Genomic DNA, 15,532 nt, shown 5'->3' on the forward strand with positions numbered 1-15,532 from the left:
AACCCGCCTCTGGCTCTGTAGTACAAATGTCTTGTTTTCATAAGTATTGAATTAAAATCTTCCACCAAACTTTAGTCACAATTTATGTTCCCAACACTAGCTTAATGATAACTAAGTTCTTTTACTAAATTCTTTGTTATATTTAAAATTAATTGAATGAAACACAGAGCATCTCAAAATAAATACGGTAATGAAAGGGTTAATGTTGGTGAAATTATTTCTGTTCTTATGGAACAACAAGCTGTCTACTATTCACCTATTTTTTTCACCCATCTCTACTTTGTCTCACTTCTCCAATCCTGTCATCTAGAACTGCAATCTTCTGAATCTCTCTGTCTATTCATTTTTTTTTCATGGATATACAAAATATTCAAGCTGAACATGAACCACAACAGTTTTGGAGGGTTTTCAATGGCTATAGGTAGCGGTCCTTTCCCTAGGACCAAATAAAAATACAAAAAGTTAAAAATACTAAGTTATCTGAAGACACTATACTAAGTAGAGTACTGGTTTATTGTGCATACGACAGTAATTACGCTATATTACAATATTTGTGCCAACCTGTCACTACTGCAATATCTGCAACAACTCATCTGTACAACAGCTGTACCTAATTAACTAGACTGTAATCCATAATTTCAAGCTGTCTAGAAATTAGACAGCTTGAAATCATGGACACATCAGAGACATATTTCACATTCCAGTTGTCAACAAATGAAGTCACTTTATCCACTTTTTATAGCAAACAGGGTATTGTATTATCGTTTCAAATGACCGAGAACTTTGGCATTATGTCCTGTTTGAGAAGTAGGCTCATCAAGCCAAGTAAAATCACAACTGTGGCAGATACTGGTGTCACGCAAATGGCACCCATGCTGACACATAATAGCACCCATTACACTCTCGGACCAGCTGTAGAAACCATGCCAAATCAGACTGGAGGCTGGTGCAGATAATGGACGTATGATAATGATGATGATAGTATATATAAGCATAACATTATCACATGATTTTTACTTCTTGTAATTTGTATGATAATATAATATAATTATAGTATGTCTAATACTACATTCTCCTACATAACTAAAGAAAGAACCATTTAGAAAAAATGCCAAAAAGATATTCACAAGGAAAAAATATTAATAATCAACAACACAAAATTTATCAAAGATTATTCATAGTTTATCATTAAGGCATGTCAAAAATCATTCAAAACAGGCAGTTCTTTTTCTCTTGGTTTATCAAGATTATTGTTTGTCACAATTATATAATTTACAATGTCAAAGGTATCTTATTTTAATCAGTGTATAAATAGTATTTACTAAAAAAAAGTGTATGCTTTGGCCAAAGGTTTGCAAGCTTCATCAGTGTTATCTTGAGTTTTAGGTTCAGAAACTGAATATAAAATTATTTGTTAAAACTGTACAAGGGGTACTCAAAAGTAACCAGGAAGCGTTCTCTGTGGGACAAGCCTGTTGTAGTTCAGGTTTCCGCCACTAGAAGCCACTTGATGTGACCCTCAGGCATCAGTATGCTGACTGGCAGCATTGAGTGTAGTCCAACTGCCATGTAGTGCATCTTTGTTTTGCAGTGCTTCTCTCCTATTTGTCAATTTTTACAATGGCTGAAACAAAGGAACAGCATGCTTCCATGAATTTCTGTTTTCTGCTGGGGAAAACAGCAGCCGAAACAGTTGTCATGCTTCTAACAGCTTACGAAGTACACTGCCATGATTAAAACACAAGTTTACATGTGGTTTTCACACTTTAGGAATGGTCATTTGTTGCTTGAAGACCAACCTCATTCAGGGCATCCATCGACCTCCCAAACAAATGAAAACATCATGATTTTGGAGGACTATTAATGAATAATTGACAAACATTGATATGACTGGTGTGTCCTGGAGCTCCTGCCAACAAATTTTGAACGTAAAAAGCACCCACTACACTCACGGAGTGGTTGGCGTTAGGAAGGGCATCCAGCTGTAGAAACACTGCCAAATCTGACTGGGCCTGATGAAGCCTTCCGGCTTCACAGACCCCAGTTAAACCGTCCAACCCATGCTAGCATGGAAAACGGACGCTTGATGATGATGATGATGATGAATTGTGAATGAAGAGTTGCAGAAAATTTGTGCCCTGCTTGCTCACAGAAAATAAAAAGCAGTCACGACTGAATGCTTGTCATGAACCGAAAGAAGTTGGAAGTTGATCCCGATCTTTTTTCGAATATCATCATTGGCGATAACAACTGGTGCTATGGAATTTGCAGATGTGGAAGAGGTGAAGAAAAAATGACAGAGGCTTTAAAAGGAATCACTTTGCAAGAGTTCCATCACAGTTTTGAGCAGTGGAAAACACATTTGGACTGATGGATTGCTTGAAATGGAGAATACTTTGAAGGTGATAAAAGTGTAAGTGAATAAAATATTACAAAATTCTGGTTTCTTCTGGATACCTCCTTGTATCATGCCTCAGTATCATTATTGCCACTCATTTAATAATTGATCTAGTACTTAATGGTGAGAGAGGGCTTCAACCATTAGCATATCACATTTTAACCAATTGATCATTTTCCAGGAGTTTTTTTTTTATTCAAGCTACACTGATTTTCCATGGAAAGCTCAATCAGGAAGTAGTTTCATCAATGTCGGAGAATTATGAACCAAATCATTTGAATCTCCAGTGTTAAATACCATGTAAAGCTTAACTTTATGCAAGGAGATGATTGCATGTTTAAAGCACAAAAAGGCAACGACCATCTAATATTTATTAAAGCAAGTAGGAGTGGATGTGTTGGATAAAATGCTTTGCAGTATTTGTGCCAGGTCTTAATATTCTGAGTTTAAATCCTGCCACAATCAACTTGCATTATTTTAAGATCAATTAAGGTGGCAAGCTAGTAGAATTGTTAGCGGTATTTTACCCATTGCTACGTTCCGAGTTCAAATTCCACTGAGGTCGACTTTACCTTTCATCCTTTTGGGGTTGATAAAATAAGTATCAGTTGAACACTGGGGTCAATGTAATTGACAGGTCCTCCTCCCCTAAAGTTTCAGGCTTTGTGTCTCCAGCAGAAAGGATTATTATTATTATTATTATTATTATTATTATTATTCAGGCAACGAACTGGTAGAATGTTAGCACACTGGACAAAATGCATAGCAGTATTTCATCTGTCTTTACGTTCTGAGTTCATCCTTTTGGGGTCGATAAAATAAGTACCAGTTGAACACAGTGTTCAACTGGTACTTATTTAATCAACCCTCAAAGGATGAAAGGTAAAGTCGACCTTAACGGAATTTGAACTCAGAACGTAGTGACAGGTGAAATACCGCTAAGCATTTTCTCCAGCGTGCTAACAGTTCTGCCAGCTCGCTGCCTGAATAATAATAATAATAATAATCCTTTCTACTGGAGGCTCAAAGCCTGAAATTTTGCAGGAGAGGACCTGCTGATTACATCGACCTCAGCATTCAACTTGTGCTTATTTTATTGACCCCAAAAGGATGAAAGGAAGAATCGACTTTGACAGAGTCCCTAAACTTGCTGCCCTTGTGGTAAAATCTGAAACCATTATTTTAAGGTCAATTAAGATGGCACGTTGGCAGAAGTATTAACATGCAGGGCTAAATACTTAGCAGCATTTTGTCCATCATTACATTCTAAGTTTGCCTTTCATCGTTTCAGGGGTCAATGAAATAAGTACCAGTTGAGCACTAGAAGTCACTGTAATTAACTTCCACATCCCTCAGAATTTCTGGCCTTGTCCCAAAATAAGAAAGGATTATTTTAAGGTTATCATCATCATTGTCGTCGTTTAACTCCACTTTCCATGCTGGTATAGGTTGGACGGTTTGACTGAAGGCTGCACCAGGCTCCAATTTGATCTGGCAAGTTTCTACAGCTGGATACCCTTCCTAACACCAGCCACTCCAAGAGTGTAGTGGAGTGCTTTTTATGTACCACCGGCATGAGGGCCAGTCAGGTGGCACTGGCAAACAATCATGCTTGAACGGTGCTTTTTACATGCTGCCGGCACAGGACCAGTCAGGCGACACTGGTATCAACCATGCTCAAATGTTGCTTTTTATGTGCCACAGACACAGGTGCCAATCAGGCAGTACTGCCATCATCCGAAACAACGATTTCACTTGCCTCAACAGGTCTTTAAGCACAGCTTAAAACAAAATATTCGTCTAGTACCAAGATCTGTGATATCAATTAACCCCTGCCACCAAAATTTCATGCCTTGTGTCAATGGTAGAAACCTATTATTATTAACTAAATCATAGGCCTTTTAATATACTTTTCAATTTTCTTCTGCCACAATATTTATAATCACTTCCTAACATCTTAGTACATCTATAATATCCAGTTGATGAAATAGCCTCCACACAATTGCCTGAGTTGCTGAAACTAGCAGACAAATCTCCCTCAAATTACATGCTACCAATGTAAAGAAGGAGACTGTAGTACAAAAAGATACAACTGACACACTTGAAGTGTGTTTCATCATAAATCTGCTGGATTCCTGTCTGATTCAAGATTAAACTGCAAAACCACCGTTCTCAGAACTCTCGCTTAAACTCAGTCAAGATTAATATTTAAAAAGAAAGGCACCGACAAAAAAGCAGCAGTAGTTACCATAAGATTCATTAGTCCTAAATAATATTTAGGTATGCATACCATGAATGATAAATGCAGATCAGCAAATGTCACATGCTAAGACCATCTTTTCTACCATAGCTACCATCAGAACAAAGAGGCCAATAAAATATACTGGAACTATAAAGAGTTTGCAATACCCACATGATAAATCAATGCATATTGGAGTGTATAGATTTGGACTCAACTAGATGAAGGCAAAGAATACCTAAAGCATGAGCTTTGTTGACTGTGCTAAGTCATTTGACTAACAACCTACATGCAATCCAGTTTGATAAGAACTACACAAGAAATTTATATACCAAGTTTAATGGCTTGCCTTCATTCAGTATGTAGCAAAAGAAATTCCAAAATGATTTTTATAGGAAGTGCACTCAAATGACAGAGCCAGTAACTAAGCTGTCTGACGTTGAAACAAAATCAAAATCAATTTGTTGTTTCTCATCTTATGTTTACAGATACCTTCAAAGCTGCTACAAATGCTGGACTGCACTATCTCAGATTATCTTTTCTGGTGACTTCTGGCTAGAAGGATATTGAGCTTAATTTGATAACCAGCTGATCTAGCAAGCAAGGCCTCATATCAGTGAGGGGGCCCGGTATGCATTGATGCCGTCAAGAGGTAGGCCCCGAAACAGTGCGCATTCTCTCCTGATGACCCCATACACTTGCTGGCTTCCAGTATACGGAGCTTTTGACTGGTAGCACTTGCATGTGCAAGTTGTTTGAAAGACATAGATAATGTAGCAAAAATTGCATCCAAAATAATAATCAGCTTTCTTTCTTTGAACCAGACGCAATTACAGCTCTTGTGCAACTGCTGATGATCTACAAAGCTCATGTAAACTGGATATTGCTACCACATAAAGGGCAGTACAGCTGCTACAATCCCTAGGACATAGGTATCGGTGTTTCTCCACTCTATTCTATCACTACTACAATAGGCTCTGCTTCCCTGAACCAGCTAATTGGATATCGTCTCCAACCAAGTCCATACCCTGACACACTTATCTTTCCCCTCTTGTCACCCATTTGGAGTCTCTTCTCCCAGAGACTCCACACTGACCACTATGCCCTACCTTTACCTTCACACCTCATAATGTCAAATTTCTGATTCTCTTCCTCCCCCACCCTTAGATAATCAAATCCAACTTAAATCTTATCAGCTCCACCAATCTCAGAGGTCAAGGAATCTGCCCTATTCTCCTGACCAAGCAGAAAAAATATATAAACAGAAAAAAAAATGGAAGTTCCTTACGTCATTACATTAGCTTCTTGAACAAACTGGTCAGTATATTCCATGTTTACTAACTTTTTCACAGCAACTGGCTTTGATTTGTAACAGGCTTCATACACTTCTATGTATGACAATAACAATAAAAGATAAAAATAAAATAAGCAGAAAAAAAAAATTAACAAAGGTGATATTAAAAAAAATTTTTTAACAATTCTTCATCACTAACTTAGCAAATTGTAGTTAAACATTGTCTTTTATGAACTTAAAAATAAAGCTTCTTATTTAATATGATTTCAATACGTTTTTCATAATGACAACTGTTATACAAAGAGTTTACTTTGCCCACCTTTACAGCAGTGATTATCTTAGAGGCCAACAGGAATATAATGGACAGTTAAGGGAATGCAACATATTTTGATTAATACACACTACTCTATATGATAACTCACTGTTAGATTTTACTGGTCTCAACAAAGACAAGTCAAGATATATCTGGAGTTCCAGATCTGCAAACTATATAAATGTCAGGTCCACATTTTCTCTGAGGCTTATAGCTCAGAAATATTTTAGAGCAGAGTTAGAAATGTTTTTCTGTAAAAATAATTCACATGAGATATGGTACATTTTATAAAATTTGCATGCATCATTACCAAAACAGATCTATTTGCTAAAGAAAACCTTCAGCATTTGTACAAAGTGACAAGCGCAAGTGGTAAAAATGATAGCATTCAGACTGCTAACTGAAAAATCTTCTCCACTTCATATTAAATCATTGATGTGCAGTGTACATAACCAAGATAACTAGAAATGGTTCAATTCACCTAGTTGTAAGTAATTACCAAATATCATTAAAGTAAGTAACAGACACAACATAAAAATAATAATAATGAAATTATTGTATACAGTGCTCAGGTGCACCACAACTTGTCAAAAAGTGCATATAAAATATATGCAGTAATGTACAAATGTCTGGAAAGCAAACAGTGTATGAGTCAGATACATGCTTGCGTGTGTATGGAGGGGAGAAAATCAGGTGTAGTGTTGGCGAATCTCAGGAAGCATGGAGTTTTGAAGGATGCAGTGCTCTGACAACTAACAACTGATGCCGGCAGTTTGTTCCATGCTTCAGCAACTCTCAGCGTGAAAGAATGTTTCCAAAAGTGATGGGAGCTGTGCTGTTTTCTGACTTTGTAAACATGTCCACAGGTGTTAGACAGGTGGAGTTTGAAAAGGTGCTCAGAGTTATTGTTTGTAAGATGGTTAATAATTTTATGGGTGTCTGCCAAGTCAGCTGCCAGACGTTGGAGTTTCAATATATCCATACCCAGGGAAGTAAGGCGTTCAGAATATGGCAAATGCCTGATGGAGAGTATTCTGTTGGTTGCACGTCGCTGAACGACTTCCAGACGATTAATATCCTGGGCAAGATAGGGGTTCCAGACCGGTGATGTAAATTCCAGGTGAGGTCTTACCATGGCTATATAAAGCCGCAGATAGATAGCTGGAGAGCGGCTCACAAAGGACTTGGTGAGTGATGCCATAGTCAAAGAATACTTCATTAGCTGACTGTGTTTGTTAAAAACCACCTATCAGCAAGCTTGGAGAGCAATGGGTCCTGCAAAGCTGACTTTGTCTAGATATTTTTGTTAAAATAAGCTGATAACACTTCCACAATACGCAAAATATTTTAACTATTTTTTAATACAATTCCCCATAATATTTAATTATTAAAATATATGATTTTTTAAAAACAGTGACTGGCTAGGAGGGTCCATTTAAGTATAAAAGGAATAAAAGTGGTCCATATATAAAAAAAAAATGGTTGAGAAAAACTGGTCTAGATACTAAAATAAAGATGAAGTTTACAGTGAGTTTCAAACAGACATACATACATCATATATATATATATATAGTCCCTCAGGAAGCCCAACATGGTGAGGAGAGTGATTGTTGGACACCCTGTGGGATGAAAAATAGACCTGTCAAAGAGCAGAACTACTACTGTGTAGTCAGCAGACAATTCAACAAGTACCTTGCCGCGGTGAAGTGCTTGTGTGCTCCATTGACCTGGAGAGCTATGCTTGAGGGAGAGAAATCTTCAGGCAGGCCTTACCAGGCCAGACAGGTTGAAGGGTAGGAGACAGACAAAACCTTAACCATTAGAGGAGTAGGCCTCAATGACAATAAATCAAAGCGTCAGCAGCAGGGCATGGATTTAGTTATTGGTAGGACCTAACAGATCAGATCCATTGCTTTGAACTAACAGGATGTCATGCAGAGGATCTTGAATACAAGACAATGTATAAGACCCTAATATTCCAAGTTAGATGGAAACTGTGGGACCATACGGAGCAGTGCCTTACAACTCTTATAGTATGCACAACCAAAATATATAAATACAGTTAGATAAGGCCAGTTTCTGGTATTACACTGGGTTTCACATCATAAAGTGCTTAGCGTTGCGGCATATCATCAGATCCCAGCCTGTTGGCTTATGGCCTCTCTAGAAAATGGAGGAGAAAAGGACCTTGCTACTCAATGTCAACAACAAGGGATTGTCTTCTTTTGGCTGTTGATCACAAATGACCCTGTTATCTTGTGGGTTCCAAAAGGCCAGCAGGAATTTCCTGAAATGTGAGCACAGTCCAAAGACCTCCATTCTGAAGTTAAGGATGTTCCTCGGGTCAAGGGTATCCTTTAGCATCCTTGCCCATTCTGCTATGCACATTTATGTAGGGGCTTAGTTTTTCTAGAATTCTCCATGATATTGTGTGTGGGATCCCATCATCCTTCAGCTGCCATACATGGCTGGCTAATGACATAATGTATCTCCTTTCTGGTATCCTGAAGGAGGATCTGTAATTGGAGAGGTTCTGCTTGAATGTGTTACCAGAGCAACAGATGTATCTGTGCTCAGGTGTTGGCAGTACTGCATCTGTTGGTGTTTTCATTGCTGCTAATGCTGTTGTTGGTACTGGCACAAACTAATATCCGCAACTGGATAAATTTTTTTACACGAAATATTTGCAAGATTTGGCGTTCAAGACATGATAGTGTTTGACAACGGAATGCAATTTGTATCAAGTGAATTTTTAAAATTTTGTGAAATGTTCACAGTTGAACATGTAACTACAGTGCCATACCATCCTAGGTCTAACGGACAGGCAAAACACTTATTTTAACTATTTTTTTAAGAAAAGCAAATAAGGGAAGCATGGATGAGGTAGCTCTTCAACATATGACACCAAATTTGAATACAAATTGCTACCTGGCAGGAAAAGAAAATGTGCCAGGGAAGATGTAGCAAGATTTTTTAAAGTTGGTGAAAGGGTTTATCTGAGGACATACAAAGATGGAAAGCAGAATTAGGAAGAGGGCAAAATTATCAAATACATAGGTAAAATGATGTATTGGGTAAAAAGCAGAAAAGGCATACAAAAGAGACACAGGAACCAACTGAGAAAGAGATTTGTGGAAAGCAAACCAAAGTCCAAGAAACCCATGGAATGATTATACAATTGTACGATATGTGATTGAACCCAGTTGTACAACTGAAAAGAAAAGAAAACATACAGAGTTCTTGAAAATAGATGCCAAGAGAAAAAAATATTAAATTGTTTGAGAAAAAAAAAACTTAAAAACAGGGAAGTGGAGTGAATAAAAATATTATTGCTGAATAAAATGACACTTCCTAAGAAAAATTTAAAAGGAGAAATGTTGTAGGGAATTAGTATTAATGGTAAGCCCCTCCCACATGATGAGTGGAATGAGTTGGTCACTATAAGTAAGGTGATGTCGGTCAGTATTGAGAGAGTACATGTAGACTATGTTGATAGTCATGTCTGTGCTGATATAGTAATTATACTGTGATACTGAGTGGACATTATAATAATCCAACCCTTTGAAGATAATAACACAGTACAACTGAGGGGGTCATACAGTGACAAATAGAAACATTCTATTGACAACTTTGGAATATAACAACATCTGTCAGAGTGACAACCATTGTACAAAGACAGATACAACATATATGTACAGTATTTCACAGAAGTATGTACTCCTGAAAAATTTCAGTAAAATTGTCATTACTCTGATAATATCAAAGGAAATGAAACGAAATTTATGCTGAATAAAATATATTATACATGCAAACATTATACAAATTTTGAACACAAAACAATAAACATTTTCAAAGATATGAACGAAATATTAATTTTCGAATGATACAAAAATATGTACTCTAAAGGATTATTTGCTATATTCAATATTTGGTGTGACCACTCTTGCTTTCAATGACCGCATTAAGACTTATGGGCATAGAATCGGCTAAATTTCCGCATATAACAGATAAAATTGAGCTCCATTTATCCTAAATGATGTCTTTCAACTGTGTTACATTGCAGGGTTTTTTCTCATCAATTTTCCCTTTCAAAACACCACACAGATGTTCTATTGGGTTTAAATCAGGTGTCATGGTAGGCCAAGGCAATACCTTTACCTTTTTATCTAATAAAAACTTAATCATCATCTTTGAAGTGTGTTTAGGGTCATTATCATGTTGGAATGTGGAATGTCTCCCTAGTTCCTTAATGCTTTTCAATATTGTTTTCTGCAATATGTCACAATAAAGCCTTGAATCCATTGTTCTCTCAATAAATGTGAATCCTCCCACACCAGCTGCACTCATGCATCCCCAAAGCATAAGACTTCCACCACCATGTTTCATTTGTTACTATTATCTTCACCTAGCCATTGCCATATTCATTTAATACCGTCTGACCCAAAGAAATTGATTTTAGTCTTGTCAGAAAAAGAACTTTATTCTAAAATTCCTTCCTCTTACTCACATAGGTTTTGGCAAAAGAAAGACGACTTGATTTATGCCCGATTGTGAGGAGAGTCTTCCTACGAGGAATGCGTCCATGAAGACCACACTGGTTCAAACATTGGTGAATTGGTTGGGCAGATACACTCTTTCCACTAACAGAAGACACTTCTTTGGCCAAAGCTGAAATGGTATGATGCCTGTCGTCCATCACACAATGTTGGATGTAGCGAATATCACCCACAATTAATATAGGACAACCTGGATAATGTTCATTGTTTAGCCATCCAGTAGCTTTGTAGTTCTGAATTACTTTGTGTTCGTGCTAATATGTATTCGTTTGCTAATTAACTTGTATCCTAAACCATTCTTGTGCAAATTAAAAATAATTTTCTTCAAATCTTCAGACAATTATTTTCCTATTGGTGTCATTTTAATCACAATGAAGATTTTCACCACATTATTCAAATCAGAATTCCTGCAGATGGGATAACAATGACTGGGGCATAAATGCCAGGAGAATAATTTACTAGAGTTCAAATTATCAGCAATATCTGAATTTAGTAAAAAAATGTGGATAGAATATTGAATAATAATAATAATAATAATAATAATAATAATAATTGTGTACAGTGCTCAGGTGCACTACAACTCATCTAAAGTGTATATATAATCAGGTGTAGTTTCGGCGGATTTCGGAAAGCATGAGTGCCTTAAAAGATGCAGTGTCATGGCAGTCAACAACTGACGCAGGCAGTTTATTCCATGCTTCAGCAACTCTGAGCGTGAAAAAATGTTTCCGAAAGTCATGGGAGCTGTATTGTTTTCTGACTTTGTAGGCATGTCCACGTGTGTTAGACACATGGAGATCAAAAAGGTGTTCAGTGTGTTGTTGGTGAGGTGGTTGATAACTTTGTGGGTATTTACCAAGTCCGTCGCCAAACGCCGGAGCTTCAGTGAATCCATGCCCAGGGAAACAAGGCGCTCAGAATATGGTAGGTGTCTGATGGAGGGTATGCGTTTGGTTGCACGTCTCTGGACAGATTCCAGGAGGTCAATGTTCTGTGCAAGATAGGGGTTCCAAACTGATGATGCGAATTCCAAGTGTGGTCGTACCATAGCTGTATACAGTTTTAATAGATGGCTGGAGAGCGGCTAACAAAAGACCTGCTGAGTGATGCCAAGACACCTCGGCCTTCCTGACAATCTTAGAGATATGCTTTGACCAACGCAAATCACTGCTGACAGTGATGCCTAGGTCACGCTCGCAAGAGGATTTCTTGATATCAGTGTTGTGGAGGGAGTAAGTGAACGCAGGGTTTTTTCTCCCAAAATGCATGGTGGTACACTTGTCCACAGCCAGTTTCAGTTGCCAGTCTGTGATCCATTGCTGCATTGTGTCTAGGTCTGATTGCAGGAAAGAGTTGTAGACATCAGGATCTGTCCTCTTGATTTCAAGGTACAGCTTGATGTCGTCTGCATATTTCAATACTGTGGCATTCTTTAAATTGGCATAGCAAATTTCCTTTAGGGTGTACATATTTTTGTAACGTTTGAAAATTAATATTTCATTCATATCTTTGAAAATGTTTACTGTTTTGTGTTCTAAATTTGTATTGTTTGCATGTATAATATATTTTATTCAGTATAAATTTTGTTTGGTTTCCTTTGATATTATCAGAGTAATGACAATTTTACTGAAATGCTTTTAGGGATGTACATAATCCTGAGATACTATATATATATATAGTTAATCCAAACATGAACAAAGAGAAAACACAACAACGTGAGGATGTGTAATAAGTATATATATATATATGTGTGTGTGAGTGTGTGTATGTATGTATATATCAGAGTAAAAGGTAGACTGTACGACGCATATGTACGAACAGCCATGCTACATGGCAGTGAAACATGGGCCATGACTGCTGAGAACATGCGTAAGTTCACAAGGAATGAATCCAACATGCTCTGATGGATGTGTAATGTCAGTGTGCATACTCGACAGAGTGTTAGTGCCTTGAGAGAAAGGTTGGACCTAAGAAGCATCAGATGTGGTGTGCAAGAGAGACGACTGCGCTGGTCATGTGGCGAGAATGGATGTGGATAGCTGAGTGAAAAAGTTCCACACCCTAGCAGTTGAGGGAACCTGTGGAAGAGATAGACCCAGGAAGACATGGGATGAGGTGGTGAAGCATGACCTTCAAACACTGGGCCTCACCAAGGCAATGACTAGTGACTGGGACCTCTGGAAATATGCTGTGTTTGAGAAGACTCAGCAAGCGCAAGTGAGACCATAACCTTGTGACCTACATCAGGAGTGTAACCAGTCCACTTATGCGTGCCTTTCCTTCAATGGATACTAAACTCTGCTTGTGAAGACTTGTTGAGGCAAGTGAAATCGAAAGCAAATTCGATGACTGGCATCCGTGCTAGTGGAGCACTAAGAGTACCATACGAGTGAAATCAGGACCAGAACAACAAGATGGCCTCTGTGCCAATTGCACATTAAAAACAGCATTCGAGCATGATCATTACCTGTATCGCCTTACTAGCACTTATTTTTTGTGTAATGCAATGACTTTTCCTAAGTATTACAATATATGTAGAAAAATAAAGAAACGTTTAGTTGAATAAAATACTTTGGAAATGTTCACACATTCTAAATGAAACAGGATACAAAAGTGCACCTGTTATATAAAGTGAACATTGTTAAAAAAACCACAGCATCGTGTTTTTTCATGATAAAAGGCATATTACATGCAAATAAATGTAGTAACTATGCTAATTTTCAGAATAATTAACATATACGTATTATACATGTAAAGACTGAGTTGTATCAGGCTGACTTTTCTTTTTAAAGATAAGGTAAAGAAGGAAGAGGTAAGATACATGACCACTGTAAGTCTTCTGAGACCAGTGAGCTTGATATTGTTAATGTTCCATTTAAACTATTGTAGGTCAACACTGGCTGGAAAGACATGCGCAGAGAGAAGGCTCAAGAGAGGCAATATTTGGGGGAGAGAGGACTGGTTAGTGGTTGGTGCAGGGCCAAGTGTGTTGGATACAACAAGGATGATGAGAGATAGAAAGAGTAGCAAGCTCCAAGGAAGAGAGACCAGCAGAGTAACAGCAGAAAAAACAGAGAAAGGAGACAGAGTACCAATGGATCAGAGGCAAGAGAATATCAATTAATGATTGAATGCTAATTAATCAAGAGGCCCTTCACTAGATGCAGTCCAGCATATATGGGTGCTATTTGATGTAAGAATCTTCTATATAATCTGCTTGATTGTTTTCATCATGGAATTCTTTATAGTTTTGCTTCCCTGGGCATGAATACATTACAACTCTTGTCTTCTTCTTGTCTTGAGACAACATTCACCTGGGGTGGGTTGAGCTGGCTTCATTCATCCTTAATGCTGCATCGCTCACAAGCGCCAACCAGACCTGGTGATTTGATGCTAACAACCGCTTGATCTCCAACCACTCCTTATTTCAGCAGCGAACACCATAGATATGGAGGCCTAGGTTGGGTTCCAGATCAGCCTTGACTGTCATCAGCCATGTTTTTCGTTGCCTACCACATCGCTTTCACAAGCCATGAAGGGGAGCTGGGGCAATTGCTTCGTAGATGAATTCTCCTGGTTGATGATGAAGGGCATGACCCAGCCAACGCAGATGTCTCGTTAGGATGACTTGTCGGAGGGAGGTGATTTTGCACTGGTGCTGCACCGAATTGTTGGAGACAAAGTGATGCCATCGGACACAAAGGATGCAGCGTAGACAGAGGTGATAGAAGGATTCTAGTTGCTTAATATCTTCCACCCTCATCAGCCATGAGAACAATGGAAGAAAATTAAAGCTCTGATATCTGGCAACTGACTTGGTAGACACCCACAAGATTATCCATCATCTTTTCAACAACAACCTTGGACACCTTTTTGAATTCCATGTATAACACTCATGAGCAGCTTTAACTTGTGTTTTTCTTGGTTATATTGTCAAGCTGAAAAGTGCTTATTTTGCTTTTGGCAATTAATTTTTATTTTTGATGTTGCATAAAAAAACGTCTGCATTCTGTTGAAATGTGGGTTCACATTTAGGTTATTATTGTGAGAGAAGTTTGTTGTTGATGCTGCTAGGAGCCTCTGATGTGAAATATATTTGTGATGTCGAGTATATCAATAAGTTCCAATAAGGAATGTTGGTGGAGCATTCTCAAAAAAATGGTCTGAAATAGATCTGATGTTGTTTGAAATATAAAAAAAATATGTAATGGTACTTTTTACATGCCACCAGCATGGGTGGAAGACAGGAGGCACTGGCATTAGCCATGACTATGATTCCACTTGATTCAACATGTCTTCTCAAGCACAGGATGTTGCCCAACAATTGAAGGGTACTTTTAATCGAGTTGGTAATGCAACACTGACATTGGCCATGGCTGCAATCTCACTTGGCTTGCTGGGTCTTTTCAATCACAGGATATCTTCAAAGGTTTTGGTCACAGGTCATTGCATCTGTGAGGCTCAACGTTTGGAGGTCAGGCTTCACCACCTCATTCCATGTCTTCAACAGATCCCCTCCACTGTTAGGATGTCATACTTCTTCACACAGCTGTCCTCGTCCATACACAACACATGACCATACCAGCACAGTTGTCTCTCTTGCACACCACATCTGGTGCTTCGTATGTCTAGCTTTTCTTTCAGGGTGCACACTGACATCATACATCCAGTGGAGAATACTAGCTTCATTTCTTTCAAGCCTATGTATGTCCTCAGCAGTCACAGCCCATAT

General features: G+C 38.1%; 1 protein-coding gene across 1 annotated transcript in view; it reads right to left on the reverse strand.

Annotated features, from left to right (window-relative positions):
• The window catches only part of LOC115209237 (tyrosine-protein kinase CSK), a 45,393-nt gene that overhangs the window by 17,947 nt on the left and 11,914 nt on the right, over positions 1-15,532 (reverse strand). The window contains exon 4 of the mRNA XM_029777516.2: positions 5,926-6,025. Coding sequence (XP_029633376.1) covers positions 5,926-6,025 — 100 coding nt within the window. The remainder of the gene's footprint in view (positions 1-5,925; positions 6,026-15,532) is intronic.

Source organism: Octopus sinensis, linkage group LG3 (genome assembly GCF_006345805.1).
Source record: "Octopus sinensis linkage group LG3, ASM634580v1, whole genome shotgun sequence".
NCBI lineage: Eukaryota > Metazoa > Mollusca > Cephalopoda > Octopoda > Octopodidae > Octopus > Octopus sinensis.